Source organism: Enhydra lutris, unplaced genomic scaffold, assembly GCF_002288905.1.
Source record: "Enhydra lutris kenyoni isolate GAN:26980312 unplaced genomic scaffold, ASM228890v2 scaffoldscaffold32, whole genome shotgun sequence".
NCBI classification, from domain to species: Eukaryota; Metazoa; Chordata; class Mammalia; order Carnivora; family Mustelidae; genus Enhydra; species Enhydra lutris.
Genome location: NW_019154116.1, coordinates 182,566 through 204,074, shown reverse-complemented (window position 1 = coordinate 204,074; position 21,509 = coordinate 182,566). Strand labels below are relative to the sequence as shown.

The window sequence follows — 21,509 nt, the reverse complement described above, 5'->3', positions numbered from 1 at the left end:
TTTTCTTTTCTTTTCTTTTCTTTTCTTTTCTTTTCTTTTCTTTTCTTTTCTTTTCTTTTCTTTTCTTTTTTCTTCTCTTCTCTTCTCCTTCCTTCCTTCCTTCCTTCTTTCTTTTAAAGATTCATTTACCTGACAGAGAGACACAGCGAGAGAGGGAACACAGCAGGGGGAGTGGGAGAGGGAGGAGCAGGCTCCCTGCGGAGCAGAAAGCCTGACGCGGGGCCCCGTCCCGGGACCCTGGGACCGTGACCTGAGCCAAAGGCAGACGCTCAACCACTGAGCCCTGTGCCGCTGTGGGTTGTCTTCTTAGTGTCCGGTAATGGGGTCCTTTACGTTCCAGATGCAAGTCTTCGACCGGTGTGCTATTTACAGGTATTTGCCCATGTCTTTGATTGTCTTTTCACTTTCTGCTGGTTTTCTTCCTTAATGAGGCACTTGCCCCAAATCCCTCATGTAGCCGGCCTCCGCGTAAACCGGCAGGAGACCTGGGAACCAAGAGCATCTCCAGCAGGGCCGGCACCTGCTGGTGGAAGGAGAGCCCCCCACCCCGCCACCGTCAGTGAAAGACACCCAAGGTCTCCCCAGAGACAGGGCCGTACCCAGGGCAGGTGCGGGGCTCAGAGAGGGGAGGCCATGGGAGATGGGCAGACGGCCCCCGCTGAAATGTCACGTCTGTGGAGGGCTGGGGGCAGGGGGAACCTCCCATTCAGCCTTGCCCAAGAATGAGCTGAGTGGTGACTGCTCCCCACCCTGACCCCACTCCCATGGGGCGCCTGCTGGAGGGACGGGTGCTGGAAGGGCACCTTCAGAGTGTCTCATGGCCCTGGCTGTCCCCGACGCATCTCTACCAGCCCTCTCCCTGGCCCCGGGGGCCAGACGGGAACCCTCCTACCCCAGGCCCACATATAGGGGGAGCGCCCTGCCAGGCTGGCCTCAGGCACAGGCCCAGGGGCCCAAGGAGGAAGCGCCAAGTCCCTGGGCAGAGACTCAGCAGGACGGGACGGGGGACGAGACACCAGTGCCGTTAGCAGCATGAGACAGCCGCCGCTGTCTCCGATGGAAGCAAAAGAGATGACCTGGAAGAACGGGGGGAAGCTCCCCAAACCGACCTCAACAGGCTCAACGCATTCAGTTAAAACGCCAGCAGGGCTTTTTTCCAGAAACTGACAGACTCATCCTAAAACGTTCATGGAAACACAAAGGACCAGGAAAGCCAATTAAAGAAGAACAATTAGAGGACTGTCCTTTTGATTTTAAGCTTTCTCTAAATCCACAACATTCAAGACGACTTCATGTTACAGGAAAGACAGAAGTCTACAGCAAGGGACCAGAGCAGGGAATCTAGAAACAAACCCACTTATCTTTGGCTGACTCATTTGACAAAGATATTATGGAGTTCAATAGGGAAAGAAAGTCCTTTCAGGAAATGGGGCTGGTGAACCGGACGCCCGTGAATGTAGGTGAGCACCAGCCCTCACCTCACACAACTCCCCAAAATCAACTCAAAGAGGGCCATAGACCTAAATCTATAGCCTCCTCTAAAACTTGACAGGAAAACACAAGACAGCATATTTGGGACCTCGGGATAGTCCCAGGACCCTCAGAAGACACAGCCATGCTCAAAGTCATAAAAGAAAAAATTGGTAAGTTGATCCTCATCAATATTTTTAATGTCTTTTGAAAATCCCCATTGAGAACATGAAAAGGGGACTCCTGGGTGCTTGTCCACGGGTGTGCAGGATTTGATCTCACAGCTGGGAGCTCCAGCCCCAGCTTCCGCATGGAAATTACTTAAAAAAAAAAAAAAAAACAAGATAGCAAAATGAGAAGGGACACCACAGACTAGGGGAAGTGTCCCTAATAGCTTATATCCAGAACACATAAAGAAGTTCTACAATCCAATAAGAAAACAAAAAATCCAATATGAAGAAAGGCAAGTTATTTAAACAGACACTTCACCAGAGAAGAAATGTGGGTGATGAATCAGCCCATGAAGGACACCCAGCTCCTCTTGGGGCTCGGGAAGGGCAGACGGGAGCCTCGGGAGGCCGGGCCGCAGCCCACGGAGACACAGACGGCACAGAGGCTTGGACAGCAGCGCAGTGGTTCCCCAAAAGTAACTGGCCTGTGCTGTCGAAGTCGAAAATCCCACTGCACACAAAGCCTTGTCCATAAACGTTCACGGCACCTTCACTGGTAACGGCCCAAACCTGGGAGGCCTGGAGTGTCGGCCCGCAGGTGACCGAGTGAGGCGGGGCATCTGGACGCAGCCACCCTGCTTGGCGGGAAATGGGGGCACACTGGGGGCGCGCCAGCTGCCAATGAATCTCGAGACCATGGTGCATGATTCCATTTATAGAAAATTCCAGGAACATGAAGCGGGCTACAGGACAGAGCACACCAGGGCTCATGGACAGAGGCGGAGGCAGGAACGGAATGCAGGACACTGGAGGTGCGACTCGGGGTCGGTGATGTCCGTGGGGCTTGCATGTGTCACACCAGACTGTGCATGTATGCACGCCCAGTTCCAGCAAGGAGAAAACTGCGAGCCACAAACCCCTCTAGGAGCTCCTGGGGAGAGCAGGGAGACCCCCCATGGGGTCTCCCCACGGTCTCTGTACCCAGCTCCCCAGCCCCCGGCCCGAACGGGCCTCTCAGGAGAAGGGCTCCCAGCCAGGACCAGGCACTTGTGCGTCTCCTCAGTCCATCCCACTCTTCCATCGCTGACCCCTTCCAGGAGAGAAGACAGGCACGCACAGACCCACCATGACCATCCCCAGAAGAGGACGGGCCAACCGCAGCCCCACGGCCGTCTGGCGTGGCCAGAAACATGGGCCACAGAGCAGCCAGTGTAGCCAGAGCTGGCGGGGCGCGGGCTCATGTCCCAGGTGCCCGGCACACAGACATCAAAACCAACTCGTCTGGCCTCCAGTTTCCCTAAAACATGTCCTGAGAGAGGTTCTGCTCCCAAGCGCACACCAGCTGCCCTGTGCAGACAGACACGGCAGCCGTCAGGACACACAGACATGCCAGATGCCTCTTCCTGCTCCCGGTACGTAGAACCCGTCCGAGTGCACGTGTCGGGCAGGTCCATCTGCAAACACCCAGCGACTGTCCAAGTGACCCCTGGTCTCTCGTCGGTGACACACCCCCCGACCCAGTCCCCAGGCTGAATGGTCCAAGACCCTCCCCAACCAGCGAGGAAGAAAGCGATTGTCAACAGTGTTAGGGACAAGCAGTGGCCGTGGGAAAAGAAGACACAGACTCAGACCCTAACCACAAACCAGGAATATTCCAAGTGCTTGAAAGTTTAAAATATGTATTAGGGACCCAGAACAGTTTAGAGAATATACTGGAAGTTCCTTCATAAGCTTAGACCAGGGAAAGCTTCCAAACTTCGATATAAGATTAATTAGCTACAAGGGAAATGATGAACAAATCAACCTCATAAAAATTAATTTTTCCACACAGCAAAGACCAAGGTAAGTAAAATCAAAACTGGAGGAAAGTGTTTGAAACAGATTCCAGAGCTAGTGTCTCTAGTATAGAACCAGCCCTAAGACTCAAGGAGCACAAAAACACAAACAATCCAATAGAGAAATGAGCAAAAGGGACCAACACAGTTCGCAGGAAAGGAAATCCAGATAGGGTTTTAACCTGACTTACGGGAAGAGCGCAAACTAAAATGACCCGAGTCTGAAATGCAGCGCGGGCACAGGGCAGGAAGGAGGCGTGTTCCAGCAGAGCCAAGCACACTCGGAATGTCCAGAGCTGGTGGCGCCCTCACCGTGCCCAGTGCCCGCACCCCTGGACAGAGCAGCCCTGCGTGCGGGAAAGTCTGGGGCCTGGGCGGGGCTGTGTTCAGCCTCTTGCAAGGCAAGGAAGGGCCGGCTGCGGCTCTGTGGGCACTGGCAGGAGGCACAAGTCTCCCAGGTCAGAGACCAGGGCTCATCGCTCACCCCACGGCAGGCGGTGTGCCCCTCTGAGTGTCCGTGTCATTCACTGTGTCCCTGAGTCCCAGGGGACTGACCCAGATAGCCCCGGGCAGGTGCGGCCATGCGGGGTCTGCAGCCCAGGAGTCCCAGCCCCCCACTGGCAACAGAGAGGCCCCTCTTCCCCCAAGTTGCTCATCCAGACACAGCTGGAGAGGTGGCGCAGGGAAGGGTGGTCCCCACACAAACAGGCCGGCATGCGTGGCGCTCACGGTGGACCGCTGCCCCGGGGGAGGATCAGCCACAAAATGACGCGGGCGGCTCTGGGCGTCTGCGAAACGGTCTCACCGGGTGCCGCGGACCCAAGGACAGGGGGCCGGACGCCGTCCCTGAGCGGACACCGTGTGTCCGGACCTGCTGCTTTCCGAAGGAGCCTCTCGGGACAGGCTCCCAAGACACCGCTGGGGTGGCTGGCAGTGACGGGTGGGAGGGGCCTGCTGGGGCTCTGAGTTTTGAACCAGACGAGCATCAATAACTCAGATGAATTACTCCATAATAAATGCCTCAAAAACTCATTATCTCAGACCCTGTTCTTGGAACAAACACAATGAAAGCAGGAATGTTAGCTCGCTCGCCCCAGAGGGTCCCGCACACAGAGCATGGTGTGTCCTGAGGCCCGTGTGGTCGCCAGTAGGGACCCTGTCCTGCACGCACGAGCGGCACTCCCTGGACCCAGCACAGATACCCGCCGCCCTCCACCTCCCGCCGCAGTCTCAGCGGCACCACCGGGCAGGCCCACAGCGGCCGCATGACCCACTCAGGGACATGCCCACTTTCCGAGTCCTGCCTCTCAAGCCCTCCCCGCCGTCGTCAGGTGGTGGCCGCCGTCCAGGACCTCTCGCAGAGCCACTCTCCCCAGGGGCGGGGAGGGCAGCCCGGGTCGCAGAGACGCAGGCCTGGCTTCAGTTGCCCCTGGAGGGTGCAGCCCACGCACGGGCCTAGCAGTCACCTGCGCGCGCTCACCGGAGGGAGCTGCGTCTCACACATGCACAGAGGCCGACAGTAGGACTTGCTGCGGGACCCCCGCCGGAGGAGCCAGGAGCCAGGGGCAGCCCCGGGGCACAGCGGGGGAACAGCGGGGGCACAGCGGGGCGGCTCCAAACCCCATCCCGCTCCCACGGCAAACCGCACGCCCGAGTGTCCCGCGCGCCCCTGGGCCAGCAGCAGGACCCTGTCTGGGGAGGGAGGGCCACCGGTCCCCCTCCCTACTCAGCAAGCCTCCTGGAGGCCCCCGGGCAGGGGTCAAAGCCTCACATTGTGTCCGTCACGTGTGGCAGAGCTCACCAGTCCTCGAGGACAGGCTTCCCCTGGGCCGAGAGGCATGTGGCGTTCGCCGAAAACCGTGCGGACGTCTCGGGCCCTCATGGGCACTTCTGGCCAGATGCGTCCCTCCACGCTGACCTCGCCATCCAGTCCAAGTGGAGAAAGCGGCCCAGAGCCATCCGGAGAGGCGCCACGGGCTTGCGGGTGTGCAGGGAGCCTGCGGCCACAGACCCGGCTCCGCTGCTGTGGCCCCAGCCCCTCACGGCCCGGCAAGACCTGCCCTCGCTCTCGGCGTCCTGTCAGGCGCTCCTCGCAAGGAGCAGAGACCGGCCCCTCCACGCGACCCGCAGCAAAAGCAGAAGATGGGATACTTTACTGTTTCTGAACCGGCTTCCGTCTCTTGCGGCCGGCGTATAGGCACTCCCCCGGCGGGATCATCGTCTCTGGCCCTGGGGAGGAGACGAGTGCACGCGGGTTACGTCCAGGAGGCCCCAGCCCGCACCATCCCCAGACCCGCACACGCCACGGCGTCAGCCCTGGCCTGCTGTGCTCACCGGGGTACCCCACAGACCCCACGCCGGGGTCCCCCGCCCGCATCAGCAACCGAACCAGGTGACCCGCAGAGCCCGCCGTTGAACCCTGCACACCCTGTTTCCCTCAGCGGGAAGATGCCACAGGGCGCGGGGAGCACGCACGGCCCCGGCCATGACGGCAGCGCCCCGGTGTCCAAGCCCGACCTGAGGACCCGAGTCACTGCGCCTGTCCGGGGATCAGCGCTGGGCTCCCACAGTTGGTTCCAAAAGAGCTTTCGGTAGAGAAACGGCCTGAGCCTGTCCTCAGGAGCCAGATGCCGTTCCACGGGCGCCCACGAGCCAGACGCACGGCTGCCAGGCCACGGACCAGCTGCTGCATCAGGGCTCTGAGGGGGCTGTTCCTCAGGCAAGGGGCTGCGTGCGTCCTCGCTCAGTGGCGTTTGTGGTGGGTCTTCTTCCTCTTCTCAGCCCTCCCCGGCAGGGCCCTATACTTTGGAGCCAACAGGCTTCCTCTTTTGTGTGTAAAATCTCCCACTCAACTCCACGGCCCTGGACTTTGCCCACAGCTGCCCCGAACCCAGCTGAACACCCTCCGGCTTCCACCAGCAGGGCTGCACATGGCACCGGGATCCAAGAGCAGGTCCCCAAGGACCAGCCCAGAATCTGTGCCCTGAGGCTGGTAGGCTCACCCATCACCTTGGGGAGGGCCCCAAAATCTCGATTTTCCCACGCAGGGAGGGTGTATGAGCCCTCCCAAACATCCTACGGACCAGTGTGCAGTGACCACGCGCGGCCTGTCACCGGGCCAACAGACTTGCACTGGAGCTTAGGAGCCCTCACCTGGCCTCAGGAAGAGGGGGCGTCAACACAGAATGTCCACTCTGAGTGCGAAGAGCCACGAGAATATCCGAAGTAGGTCACGAATGTGCTTTAAATATAAGAAACACACCTTGAATATAAAGACCTAAGTAGGTAAAGTAAGTGGATAGGAAAACATGCGCCATGTAATCAGTAATCAAAAGAAGCTGGGGGGGCACCTGGGTGGCTCAGTGGGTTGGGCCTCTGCCTACGGCCCAGGTCATAATCTCAGGGTTCTGGGATCGAGCCTCGCGTCGGGCCCTCTGCTCGGCAGGAGACCTGCTTCCCCTTCTCTCTCTGCCTGCCTCTCTGCCTGCTTATGGCCTCTCTCTCTCTCTCTGTCAAATAAATAAATAAAATTAAAAAAAAAAAAAGAAGCTGGGGTCCTTATGAGCATATGAGACATAGTAGGCTTAAGAAAAAGGACTATAACCAGGGACAACAACATTCCTTTCTCAGTAATCAATAGAACAAGTAAACCAAAAATCAGGAAGGCTTTAGAATATGTAAACAGTCACAGACTTGAACTGACGGACATCACGGAACACCCACCCAGCGGCAGCAGACCATGCATTCTTTGCACATGGAACATTCATCAGGATAGACCAAATGCTGGGACTTTGAACAATCCTCAACAAACTCAAAAGAATAGAAATCATACAAAGTATATTTTGTGACAATGATATGATTATACTAGAAAGATATATGGAAGATGCCCAGATATTTGGAAAGCAATACACTCCTAAACAACCACAGGTAAAAGAGAACATCTCAAAGAAATTTAAAGCACTTTGAACTGAATGAAAATGAAAATACAACATATCAGATTTTGTGGGACACAGCTGAGCAATACTTTGATGAAAGTGATATTATTAAATATTTATATGAGAAAAGAAAGATCTCAAATAATGTAAGCTTCTACTTTAAGTAACTAGGAAAAGAGAAAATAAATCCAAATAAAGCAGAAGGATGGAAGTAATAAAGAAGAAAAAATCGATGAAACTTAAAACAGAAAAGTAGAGAAATCTCGATGAACCAAAAGTTAGTTCTATGAAAAGATTAATGGAATGGCTAAACCTCCAGCCAGGTCAAGAAATAGAGAAGACACAAAATGACCAGTATCAGGAATGAAAGAGGGGTCATCACTACAGATCTCACAGACATTAGAATGAAAATAAGAGTATACAACTATGAACTTACCTGTTTCCCCCACCCCCAAATCCATATGTTGAAGCCTAATCCTCCAGTGGAGGCAGGGCCTTGAAGGAAGTGACTAAGGTTGAATGAGGTCATAAAAGCAGAGCCCTGATCTATTAGAACTGTTGCCTTTATAAGAAGAGGAAGGGACACCAGGGCTGTCTCTTCACTATGCATACGGAGTCACTGCAAACCAAGAAGAGAGCTCTTGCTGGAAACCAAATCAGCAGTGTTGGGAAGATGTGACCGCCACTTGACCTGTGAGCCAGACCTGGGTACTACGAAGCTCTTCATCCCCCCTCCCCTCTCCTTGGATGTGGGCTCCACTCGCCTTTCCTGCTCCCAGTAGCTGCTCCAAGGACACAGTCTTGAGATGTACATGATACGTGTGACTGAGCCTAGTCGAGGCCTCTTTATAGAGATGACTTTTAAGAGATGGCCAGTGGATACTGGACCCAACTCATCTTTCTGCCACCTAAGACAAGCAAGCCTTGCATGTAATTTCTCTTGGTGTACTAAAACTGTCACCTTCCAACCTGGAGTGGCTGCCTCGTTCTTGGTCTCTCCTGCCCTCCACAAACAGAGCCCAATTTCAGATCACACCTGGGAAAGCACCTAAGAAGCTTGCAAAACCAACCAGCAAGTACCTGGGTCTTGGACTTGCAGCCTCCGGAACTATGAGGAATAAATGTGTGTTGTTTAAGCCCCCAGTATGAGCTTTTGTTGTGGTAGCCCAAACACAGAGACAAATACTAACCCCACAAATCCAATAATTTAGGTGAAATGGACCAATTCCTCGAAAGACACAAACTACCCAATTTACTCAAGAAAAAAACCACAACTGTTTGATCCTATTTCTATTTCAACAATAAAAAAACAAAACAAAACAAAAAACACTCAGGTCCAGAAGGTTTCACTGGTAAATTCTACCACTTTTAGAAAAAAAAAATAATAATACCAATTTTCTGCAACCTCTGGTAGAAAATTGAAAATAAAGTCGAAAATTGATAATTCGTTTATAAGTTCAGCATCACCCTGATCCAAAAATTTGAATCAGTAAATTTTTGAAATAGTAATAATTTTTGTAAATTTTTGAAATAGTAAAAATTACTTAAAATGGTAAATTTCAAGAAAACTACAGACTGATATCTACCATGAACTCAATCAGATCTTAGCAAATGTAACCAGCAATACAAATAGGGCCAAACAGTACGGCGAGCGAAGGTTATCCAAGAATTCAAGGCCACTTCAACATCCAACAATTGGTCATTGCAATTCTCTACTTTAATAAACTAATGAAAAAATACATATGATCATCTCCTACATGCAAAAAAGTATTTGACAAAGAAAAGGATTTGAAGGGAGCTTAATTACCCCCTTGCAGGGCTGCTACAGCAATGCCTACTTGAGCGTCACACCTGACCACGAAAACCAAGCTCCTCCCGGAGCCCACAGACCCTTCATCCTGCTTCCCACTTAGCACCGTGCGCGCGTCCTCGACAGGGCAGCGAGATGAGGAAAAGCAGCGCCGTAACGTTGGGGAGGGGAGACAGAACCCTGCTTACAGACAACGTGATTGTACCTACAGAAAAATCCCTGGAAGTTTACTAAGACAAATCTCTTACAGTAATTGAGTTCAGCAAGGTCGAAGGGTAAAAGGACAATATACAAAAGTCAAGTGTGTTTCTGGAGACCAGCCGTGAGCAACCAGAACAAAGGGTTTTAAGAAGTAGTACCATTTACAGTAGCACCAAAATAAAACCAAAATTCTTCAGTATTTCAGTATACTATGTGTGTAACTGGGGCTCCAAACAATGGAGGTGGCAGAAAAAAAATTGGATAGAAATTTGTCCAAACATAATGAAAACTGTAAACTTACAGATTCAAGATCAATAAAGTCTCAGCACAGAAACATTAAATTACAGCAAAGTCAGTCATAATCAAATTGCTCATAACCGGGACCTCCAGAACAATCATAAAAGCCACCACAGAAAACAGCCAGCGGGTGCGAAGGGACACGGGTAGTACGACGGCAGCCGCCTCGTCGGAGAAGCACAGAGACGGCAGAGCCACGTCTTAAAATTCCACACCCTGGGAACACAGCTTTCAAAACTGAAGGGCTGGAGAGTTTTCCAAACACACAAAAACTGAAAGACTGGCTCACCAGCTGACCTACGCTGTAAGACATGCGAAGGGGTATCTTCAGGCCAGAGGAAAGCGATACCAGATGGTAACACGGGTCCACCAAAGGGAACAGGAGGCAAAGGAAACAGAGCTGCTGGGTACAAACCCAGGGTCTGCTCTTACTGTTTAACTGTCTTTGAAAGACAGTTGTTTAAACAACGATGACCACGTGTTGTGGGGTTTGTAACGTGTGTAGAGGTGAGGGGTATGGAAACTGTGGCACCTAGGCCAGGAGGGGGGACACGCAAGGGCCCGGTGGAAGGTTCCTCCCTGTTCACTGAGTGCTGTGATGATTCTCAAAACTCCTGCCAAGTATCCAGGGTACGAAGCTTCTGATCCCAGGGCTCAAATGTGTCTTTTTCCTGCTCCCCACCGCCAGAGGCTGACAAACTCAGTGACCTTCTACCCCCTCGCCCCCAGGGAGTTGACCACACCCTCTCCAAAGAGCCCGGAACCCCAGCCTTGGAGAGGGATCCCCATTTCTAAGTGCACTCTTCTGGCTTATTCTGCCACCCTGGGGCGTCCTCCACAGTCTTCTCACCTTTACAGTCCGTCCGCTGTTGGGTTAATACTTCCTTATAGAAGTCCCTCAATTCAAACAAAAAATTAAGCTAAAAATACAAAAAGCTGATTTTTTTTAAGCCAACCAGTGTCAGGGTTACGTACTAAGAAATGTCACGTTGGGGACACCCCTGCGCCATCTGGGAGCAGAGTGGGGTCTACATGAAACTGGACTATTTGATAGCGATACTGTGTCTGTGCCATTCGATGAACAGGCTGGGCTCATTATAACCTTCTCTTCACTTTTGGTAAAGATTTGAAATTTTCCATAATAACAAGTTTTTTTAAAAAGCATGAAAAAGAAGCAAAATGTGGCATAAGAACAGAGACCCTGTCATGCTGAGGCCATTTGATGGGGAAGAAGAATGTTGTCCCCAGACGGGTGAACGGACGTCCCTGTCTCACACCGTATGAAAAATTAACCAAAATTAAAGACCTTTGTGTGAGAGGTAAAATGGTAAAACATGGGGCTATATCTTCATGACCTTAAATTTGGCAAAAGATTCTTAGATGTGTCACTAAAGGCACAAATAAAAGACTTTAAAAAAAAAATTGGACTTCATCAAATTTTAAAACCTGTGCTTCAGAGGACACCATCCAGTCACAGAACAGGAGAAGACATTTGCAAATCATGCTCTGCTAAGTCTACTGTCCAAGACATATAAAGAATTCTGACAACCCAACAACAACAAAAAGAGAAACGGCCCAATGGAAAATGGGCAAAGGACCTGAACAGACATTTCCCCACAGAAGACACGCGAACGGTGACCAGACGCCCGGGGGGCCTCGGGTCCTCAAGCGCTGGGGAGAGCGATCAGACCTGCAGCGAGAGCGCGGCCGCTGCCCCCCAGGCCGGCTCAGGACAGAGCGAAGGCCAAGGACAGGTGCTGGTGAGGACGTGAAGGGACGTGAAGGGACGGCGTGGCAGAGCCCCCGAGAGGCAGACCGAGGCAGCCCAGCAGTTCCACTCCTGGCCGCGCGCCCAGGAGAGCGGAAAACACACGCACGGCTTCGTGGTTCGCAGCAGCCGCGAGTGTGGACGAGCCGAAGGCTGCCCGCGGGTGGGCATCACTGGGGGGCCCGGCCGACGGCGCCCGCACTGGTTCACCATCGGCGGGAACCAGAAAACGGAAAGGTCGGCGGTCGCCAGGGCCGGGGAGGAAGGAACGGGAACGACCGTCTCACCGGCAGAGAGCGTCTGTCTGGGGTGAAGGAAAAGTTCTGGACGTAGACGGGGGCGGGAGGTGCCCCACTCTGGGATATACCAAACGAACGCACCGAATGGTACACTTTTCAAAGGCTAATTGGAGCTGACGTGACTTCCATCTGAGGGTAAACCCAGGACACACATTCACATGTAAACGCAGGTGAAGTTTCTGGGGGGCTGAGAAAGGGACTAGCGGGGGTGGGCAGCGGCGGGAGCGGACCGCAGCCCCTCTGAGGGCATCTGCACGCGGGAAACAGACGTGGGCGGCAGCTGCAGGGGCGCGGCGGGCGGAGGGGTTCCGAGCAGACGGGGATCGTGTGAATACTGACGCTGTGCGCGGCGGCCAGACTGTCTGAACGCATGTTTCCGGCTCCCCGGGGCGCGCAGCAGGAGTCGGGAGCACGAGAGCTCCGGGGCGCGCGCAGGGAGGTGAGCGGCGGCTGCAGGTGGGAGCAGGAATCGATGAGAAACGCTTCCGCCTTCGCAGCCTCGTCCTGCGCCAGGGCCGCCACACCTGCCCGGCTCTGGGCAGCCAGGTCAGACCCTCGGGGGCTGGAGGCCGGGGAACAAAGCCATCCCAGGCCTGGCCCCAGCTTAGGCCCCAGGAGGGGCCAGGCACACAGCAACCTAGAGTCACCCGTGAGGTCAAAGGTGAAGGGGACCCCGTCCCCAGCACCACCGTTCCCCGGATGAGCCCTGAGCCTGGAGTAGGGGTGATGTGGGGGTGGGGCAGATGACAGAGAAGATGAGGAGGGGCCAGTGTCGTTCCTGTACCAGCTGACCCTGACCCCTTCACCCAAAGCTCTCTCCTCCACGCAGGAACTGGGACAGGGCGGAGGCTGCACCGTGTGCCCATTCCACAGCCTCGCACCTTCTGCCCCACAAAACCAAGAAGTCCCTTGGTGTCTCCATCTCAGTGCTCAGTACAACCCTAGACACAGTTTATGTTCAGAAGCACCAAAGGCAGGTAAATAGTCGCAGGTACCCCCACGTGGTGTATGTGGAAGAGATCAAAGGGGCTGTGCACCGATCCGCACACACACCACCACAGGCCTCGCTGGAAAACCAGTCTGGGTTCCATGTGTGCTGAGGTTTCTGCCCTGGGAATCCTACAGACAGGTGGACATTACGGCATTCGGGTTACTCCATTTTACCAAATACCTGTGCATTCTCCTCAAAAGGATGACGCCTCCATCGGAACAGATGGAATTCCTGGAAGCAATGCCCCCCAGGACACAGGTCTCCACCTCAGGTGCAGGTGGCAGACGCCCCATTGGGAAGTGGGGGCAGAAGACCCTCCGCGCAGGGCTCCCGCGGCCTGCGGCTGGCCTGGGCCAGGGTCTCCCCTGCAACCACAGACGGTGCTGGGGAGGAGGCAGACGGGGACCTGCAGGCATTCGAGGGGCCCAGCAGGGGGGCTGGTGGCCCTCCCTTCCCCGCTAAGCTCTAAGCTGACTGGGCTTCTCAGAGAAACCTGAGCGTTTACTTAGGAATCTTTCTCCAGGGGCTCCTGGGTGGCTCAGCTGGTTAAGCGTCTGACTCTGGATCTTGCTCAGGTCTTGACTTCGAGGTCATGAGCCTAAGGCCCCCGTGGGGCTCCGTGCTGGGTGTGGAGCGTCTTTAATGGGCACGCACTGCTGTGGGGCCACACCAGGGGTCTGAGTCCAAACTCCAACTCCGCCTCAGAGTCCTTGTGCCTAAATGAGGGGAAGGCCAGCCACGGGCTGCCAGAGGGCCGCCGCGGCTTCCCATGGGAGGGCTGCATTGCCTGCTCACCACTCACCATGAGGGGGGCGGCCAGCTCATCACCACGGGGTCTCCACCTAATGGCCGGTGCCAGGACTGCCACTGGGACGGGGCTCCCTTCCAGGGGCCTGCAGAAGCCTAATGGCGGACACTGGGTAGAGGTTCTCCAGGCTCAAGGGCCCGCCTCTACCAGAGACCGCCTGGAGCGTCCCCAGGGTGAGTCAGCTGCTGTCCAGGCCAGAAATCCAGGTACACAACTTTCAAGGACCCAGAGCTTGGGCACAGATGTCCTGGGCACACATTCACGTTCTGAACCCCTCAAGGACGGGCTGTGGCTGGTCAAACAGAGGCCATGTGTAGGTCACAGGGGCTACCCCCCTGTCCCCCATGCCATGATGATACTGAAGGTCCACTGTATACTCCCAAAGAGGGAAGAAGCCTCCAGCGTCCTGGAAAGAGGCAGGAGGAAGGTCCCCAGGAAAGAGCTGCCCCAGGCCTTTGATCTCTGACCCTGACTGGTCACCAGCCCTGTGAGCAGCCCCTTCCCCAGCTGAGTCACAGTGGGAACACTGGCCAGCAAGTCACGGATGGCCGGGGCCACTCACAGAGTCGCCACGAACGGGGATTTGGGGCCACTCAAATTAAGACTTTGGGGGGGGCAGGGAAATAAAAAAAAACTTTCTTGGTGCCGCTAACTGAAACCCAGCAAATTCCTGGAACACGGGCCCTTCTGCCCCTCCCGAGTGTGAGAACCAAGCCTGGTGCTCCCCGCTGGGAAGGAGGGAGCCCCAGCCCCAGGCCCCCAGCCCCGGCCCGGCCCTCCTCCGCTGGCCGCCCTGCGGAAGGCTCGGGGACCCGGGCCGAGCCCTGGGCAGCATCTGCCCACGAAGTTTCTGAAGGACACCGGACGGAGAGCAGAACTAGCCCAGCGGGCCCAGGGCGGTGGGTCACAGGCAGGGGCTGATGGGGAAGGGAGACACCGCGGGGCCAAGAGCAGTCGAGGCCGACCCGCTTCCCTCTTCCCCTTCTGGTTCTTAGGTGCGCACCCACCCGCCCGACGCCGGCGCCCCGCGGGAGGGCGGCTGGCTGGAGCCCCTCGGCGGAGCGGGGGCCGGCGGGGCGCGCCGGGGACACTTACCCGGGCCGGCGGGGCGCGGAGGCTCAGGCGCACCCGCGGGAGGAGCCCGCCCGGGCCGGGAGCTGTGGCGGCGCGGCTGCCGGCGCTCGCATCTCCGGGACGGGCACCCGCGGCGGCCGCGCACGGACCGCCCCACCCCGGCACGCGAGCCCGCCCCGCCCCGGGGCCGACCGAGCGCGGGAGGCGGCAGGGCGCGCGCGCATCCCCGCCTCGCGCTCCGGGCCGCCCTCCGGCTCTGCGTGCGCCTCGCGCGGGTCGCGCCGTGGCCCGTCGGGGCCCCGAGGGCTCTCCGACTGTCTGTCCGGCCCCGGCCGCCTGGTGCCCCTCGAGGTCCTGGGCCCCCTCGGCATGCGCCCCACCCACCTGAGCCGGCCCAGGCCGAGCGCGCACCTGCCCGCGGGGCGGACCCAGTAGGTGATGGGAGGAGAGAGTCTCCCGCCCCGCCGGCTCCAGTGGGCCTGTTGCGGGAATCAAAAGGAGCGCGAGGTTGTACGGGCTCGAAGATGCTATAACACTCTGACCCGGAGCTTCCCGGGACTCTCAGGGTCCACCAGACGGGCGCGCGGAGCGCACGCCCTGCCGGGCCCACCCGCGGAGAGAGGCGCAGTCCTCCTCCCTGGACCTCTGGCGGCTGCTCCCTGTCCTCTAAGGCGCGGAGGGTCGTAGGGCCCGCCCCTGCTCCAGCAGGCGTCCTGACCTGGAACCACCCCGACACCCGGTGATCTTGGCCTCACAACCTGAGGTCTCCGCCCGACGCCTGAGCGACCCCCGCCCACTCCAGCGCCAGTCCTCACCCGGGCCACCATGGGGTCGCTTGACCCCCATCCCACGTGCAGGCCCCGGGTGGTCTCCGGGATCAGCCCCTCAGGCAAGCCCCACCGCGCATCCCTGCAGTTAGTCCTGTAGGGCCTCCTGCGCCCGCCCCCACAATCGCAGCCAAGGGCATTCCTCCAGGGCACCCACCAGGCTCTGAGCAAAATCCTGTCTCCTCAGAAGCCCCCAATATCTTTCTCTTCCTGGAGTCACTGATGTCCTCTGAATGAGCAAGCATGAGTACCTCAGGACCTTTGCACTCACTGTCCCCTCAGGGAAATGCTCTTCTCTGGATACTCACAGGGGAGCAAACTGTTTCTGTCAGAGAGACCTACAGCAAACCAAGGCCACCAGCGTCCATCTCCTCTGCCTGCTCTGTCTCCCTGGTGCACACCGCACCTGAAATCACCGCCGGGGACCAGGTAAACTCCCCAGGTCTGTTCACCTCTACCCAGGAAGAATACGGTGCCTACTGCGGAGAAGGCACTCAAACTTGTGAGCCTTAGGGCGCTGCAGGGCTCGGTTCGTTAGCTGGCTGCCTTCCACTGGGGTCATGATCTCTCGAGGCCCACATCGGGCTCCCTGCTCAGCGGGGAGCCTGCTTCCTCCTCTCTCTCTGCCTGCATCTCTGCCTACTTGTGCTCTGTCAAATAAATAAATAAAATCTTTTAAAAAAATAAAATAAAAACGTTCGTTGAGTGAATGGTGTCGTGTCATTTTTGACACAGAGCCGCTCGCAGCTGTATTGCGGTATCTCGTATGTCTTCAGAAGCTAAATCAGTAGTTGCATCCTGATGCAACTTTTGTAACGTACATTATGGACAGAAAAGGTTTGGGTGAATAACTGAGGTTATAGGAGAAAGTCAATTTCTTTTTACTTTTTAAAATTTTCTTAAAAAAGATTTTAATTTACTTACTTGAGAGAGTGAGCGAGCATTAGCGGGGAGGTGGGGGACAGAGGGGGAGGGACAAGCAGACTCCCCACTGAGCAGGGAGCCTGATGTGGGGCTCGATCCCAGGACCCTGAGATTGTGACCTGAGCCAAAGGCAGACACTTAACGGACTGAGGCACCCAGGCGCCTCTTTAATTACTGTTTAAAATTCCTACAATCCCTGCACATATTTGCAAAAAGTATGTAGTACTTTTGTACTTTTTTTGGTAATTCTTTTGGTTGTTAAATAAAATAAGCATGTGTATGATTTCCGGGGGGGGGACACATCTTGCAGAGGTAAGGTGGGGGGGCCCTGGGACCCAGGAATGTGGGTAGGACACCTGTTGGGTCCCTGCACGCCAGGTCTGGAGCCCTCTAGTAAGAGTCGGCACTTCCCCTGCACGGGAAGACGGCACCCCCACATCCCAGGGACCCCTCTCTGTTCAGGCACCTGGCACACCCACCCACCCGCCAGGACTGGCAGGAGTGAGACAATCTACTGCTACTTCCTGGAGCAGGACAGCACAGGTGATGCTGCATGGTCCTTGGTGTAAAAGAAAAGCAACATCCAGCTTCCCCTCCTTCCCTGAAACTGCCCCTGATGGCCTGAGCCACCCACCTCCCCAGGCAGTCCATGCTTGTGAAGCGCAAACACCATCCAGGCTCTGCCAGGGGCCAGGAACTTGCATCAGTCTTGTGCCCGGCTACAGCCCCATAGCTGACCCGCTATGGGGGCAGAAAAGAGGAGGAGGGAAGAAGAGAGCTAGTTTGTCACCATTTATTTCCTGACCTATTTCCTGTAATTTATTTCCTTTCTCCTACAATCTCTCCCCACCCCCCCACCCAGCCCTGCCAGCCCCAACTAAACATGACTCATTTGCTTGGTTTTCTTTGAACTATTGTTGTCCGCCACATCCTTCAGCAGCTCCGAAAATGAGCCTTCCGCAGGGCTCCCCAAGTGAGGTCGCGCCGGCGTGGGCAGACCTGCCACTCGCTGCCCACTCACCCCTGCTCACCTGGACCCGTCCTCCTGCTAGTTCTGTCCAGAATCTCAGCCTTTCCTCTTGGTGTTCTCGCTCGCTTCCTGGCACGTATCCTCCAGGAGCTTCCTACGTGTCTTGAAATCTTTGTCTACCTTTACAGCTAGTGACAGAATTCGAGGTGGAAACAACCTTCCCTCCACACATCTGGGGAGGGGGCTGTCTCCTGCCACAGGACTGCCCCCTCCCCGAGTCTCAGGGCACCTGTGCTTCCCTGGGAAGGGGGGGCTCTCCTTGACCCTGGGCTCTAATGCCCCTTGGCACAGCCTTGTTCCTCTGCAGGGCCCTTCCAAACTAGCCCTACTCCTTTTAGGTCTGGAAAATGCCCCCTTTTAGAAATTTTTTCCCTAGAGTTTTCTCTGTTCTTTAGCTTTTCTCCCATCTAGATATTCTATTTTTAATTTCCAAGAATTATTTCTTATTCTGGATTCTTACAGAATCGGGTCTTTTTTAAACTGATGCAGTACTTTTGGTGGCTTTGGAGTTATGGGCTGGAAGTCGTTCGGGCTCGAAGATGTTTCTCCTGGTTCCTGAGTCGCTATTTCACAACCGTGACATGAGCTTAGCTGCACCCACCCGAGTGAGGCACTGCCCTCAATGGACCTGTTCTCGGGGGGTGGGTTTCTCTGGCTTCCTGCCCGGGAGGTGGGGGGCCTGCCTGCAGGAAGCCTCCCTTACCCCCCCTGCCCATGTCCTCCTGCACCACCCCACACTCTGGCAGCTTCTCCCTGGAACCTGGGGCCAGGCGTCTCCTGAGCCACGTGACCCTGAAGCTTTGAAGGCAATTTCAAGAGGAACTTTGCTCTCTGAAAACTCTCTGAATTGTGAGCAGCTAGTCTGATCCTTTTTTAAACAAGGTGAGGCCCAGTCTGCCTGGCCTGGAGTGTCACCCAGTGGGAAGGCTGGATGGGTCAGATGTGCCCTCTGTGCTCCCTCGTGCCCCTGCATGAACGGGGCGAGGTCCAGGGTGCCCTGTGTCCGAACTAAAGCCCAACCACCACTTATCATGCAACCTTGGCCAAATTATGGGCCCTCTACAGGTCTTCATTTTCTTACCCAGAAAACAGAGAACTACAGACAAATGGAACAGAGAGCCCAGAAATTAACCCTCACATATATGACTAACGATGTTTGACAAAGGTGCCAAGACCATTCCATGCGGGAAGGACAGTCTTGCCAGCAAAAGGTGGTGGGAAAAACGGATACGCACATGCAGGAGAAGAACGTTGAACCCCGACCTAACACCATGCGCAAAAATTAAATAGATCAAAGACCTGAAAGGAGAGAGAAAACGCTGAGAAGAAAACACAGGGGAAAAGCCTCAGGACACTGACATTTCTCCGAGGATGACATGTGAATGGCCAGTAGCATCCGAAAAGGGGCTTCATGTCATCAGGGATACAGAAGCCAAAGCCACGGTGAGATCCCACCTCACACCCAGGATGATTGCGCCCCAGACAGTGGCTTCTGGCAAGGATGTGGGGCAGACGTGCTGAAGGGTGAGGAACGGCACGCGGGGACATGGCACGAGGGACCAGGTACTGTGGGCTGCGGGGCAGCTGGCTTGCGTCCCTCACGAGGTTTCCCCAGAGGTGCCCTGCCTGCTCCATCCCCAAAGCCTGTGTCCAAGCGGACCCAGGGCTCGGCTTGAGCAAAGTGACCAACAGAGAGCCGCCCAGGTCAGTCTTAGCTCCTGTCCTGCCCTCAGACTGTGAGCTGCCTGCTCTGGTTTCTTTCTGTACTTGTAGCACACACCTGGTGTACCACGTCCATTCCATACTGGTGTGCCTCTGGGGTCAGGCGCTAGGGGAGGCACCCAGGGCAGGTGTCCCTCCATGGTGTGACTGCACTGCCCCCGTGTGGCCGAACGGGAGCTTGCGGGGCTGCATGTGGCTCCCAGTGCAGACATCCGGGTGGGAAGGTTTTCTCCCGAACTTCAAGTGGCCTGGCTCCCCACTGGAGCCCCCAAACCTCTTAAGCCCACCTGCCTCCCGGGCCTTCCAGAAACACAGCCACATACTCACCACCGCAAGACACCATAGTTGTGACTTGCTGCCCAGGTTCCCCACTGACCACCACCTCCCAAACTACCCACTCCTCACCTCACCTCCACTGACCAGACCCTTGGCTCCCACGGGGAGGGCTGGTGCCGCACACCTGAGTGCACCGGTACCACTCGAGTGTATCTGTACCACACCCAAGTGCACCTGTATGACACACCTGAGTCTACCTAGAGCACACACCTGAGTGCACCCGTACCACACACCTGAGGGCATCTATATCCCACACCTGAGTATGTCTACACCACACACTTGGGGTACCTGGTTGGCGCAGCTGGTTAGGAATCCAGCTTATGATCTCAGGGTTATGGGATCAAGTCCTGCTCCAGCTCTGTGCTGAGCGCGAGCCTGCATGAACCTTTCTCTCCCTCTGCCCCTCCCCCCGTGTTCTCTTTCTCCCATAATCTAATATGTAAATACTACAAATAGATACTGATAAATCCTAATAAAATAATTCTAAGTATTTAGAATTCTAATAAAATATATTGCAGTAAGATGTATCTTAAAAAGTACATACACACACACACATACACGTCCCATACCTGAGCACCTGGGCGCCCGCAGCACACACCTGAGTGCATCCTGCTCTGTACTGCACACCAGAGAATATCGGTAGTGTACCTGACTGTCTACACCACATGCCTGAGTGCATCTCTACCGTGCACTTGGGTTTCTCTTCCCCATGCTGTGAAGCACTGAGAAGCCACACTTTCATTAGAGGAAGAGCCCCTCCTTCCTAACCAGAGAACATGGGACCCTTACCCATCCCCACTCAGATCATTTCTTTGCTAAAATTCTGCATGCTTTTCCTTCCCCGCCCGGACCCAGGAGCGCAGGGCTCATCACACATTTACACAGTTCCCTCTCTGTGGCTGACACAGCGAAGGAACATGTCTCTCCGAGTCCACTGTGTGGCCTCCATGGAGCTTAAGCACAGCCGTGCACCGGGGGCAGGTGCCTCGGCAAGGCCGAGAGCTGCTCTGCGGCCAGCTTGAGACGGGGTCTGGGTGCAGAGAGAAGGGAGGGGCTCCCGTGTGCACAGGGCGGAACGCGGCAAGGCTGATGGGCTGCCCTACAGGCCAACCTCACTCCAAGCTTGAGGTCTTTGCAGGCCTGGGTCAAGGGAGAAAGGAGTGCAGCATCTTCCAAAGGCACCTCTTGTAGCCACGACGTAGGGAAGGGGAGCGGGTGGGCAGCAGAGGGGTGCATGGCTTGGGGGTGAGGACATTAGCTGGGAGACACTGAGCCCAAGATGTCTAGGGGAACCCAGAGAGAAGCCACCTGAGCACCTGAATGTGTGCGCCTTGGGTCTGACAGCCTCTTGGGAGTCAGAATTGGGGATGTGGGGTCAGATGGTGTTCACTGAAGTACAGCTTGGGGTCACGTGCTGGTGCTGTGTCAGGAGCACGTTGACGCCTGGAGACACCTCCCGTGGGCCATCCCCCGCTGAGCTCACAAAGCTGGCCCACAAGCCTCACAGATTCACAGAGTCTTTACCCCCACCCTACATACTGTCGTCAGTGGTGTCCTGACCTCTCTAATCAGATCCCAGGTAAACCCAGACATGGCCGCCTCCTAACCAGCACCGGCCCCCAACGAGACCCCTGTGGGGCACCGATTTCAGAAGTCCCAGACCCACTTATAAATCCCTAAACACCCATCCGAATGTCTTCACGACTGCCAACCCAAATTCTGGTTCGGGGAAGCACACTTAGGAGAGGAAAGAGGCAGAAAACAGCCGAAAGCGATGCCCACGAGGGAGAGGGTGAAGCGGCTGGCTGTGTGCGACAGGCGAAGCGGATGACCCTTCCGCTGCCTGCACCCCACCTTCACGCTGGGAAACCACAACTGACAGATCATCGCAGGACAGGCCTCGATCATCGTAAATGACAGAAACACACACACTTCCAGACCAAATCTGGATTTCTACGTTCGAAGAAGTCTTCATGAAATTTAATCTAGCTCCTGTCACAAAGGACACGGTA

At 55.7% G+C, this 21,509-nt stretch overlaps 1 protein-coding gene across 1 annotated transcript in view; it reads right to left on the bottom strand.

Moving 5' to 3' along the window:
* The window catches only part of LOC111153452 (aryl-hydrocarbon receptor repressor), a 68,241-nt gene extending 62,548 nt beyond the window's left edge, over window positions 1-5,693 (bottom strand). The window contains exon 1 of the mRNA XM_022512476.1: window positions 5,632-5,693. Within this exon, the coding sequence (XP_022368184.1) occupies window positions 5,632-5,693 (62 nt within the window). The remainder of the gene's footprint in view (window positions 1-5,631) is intronic.
* Window positions 5,694-21,509: the final 15,816 nt, after the last annotated feature.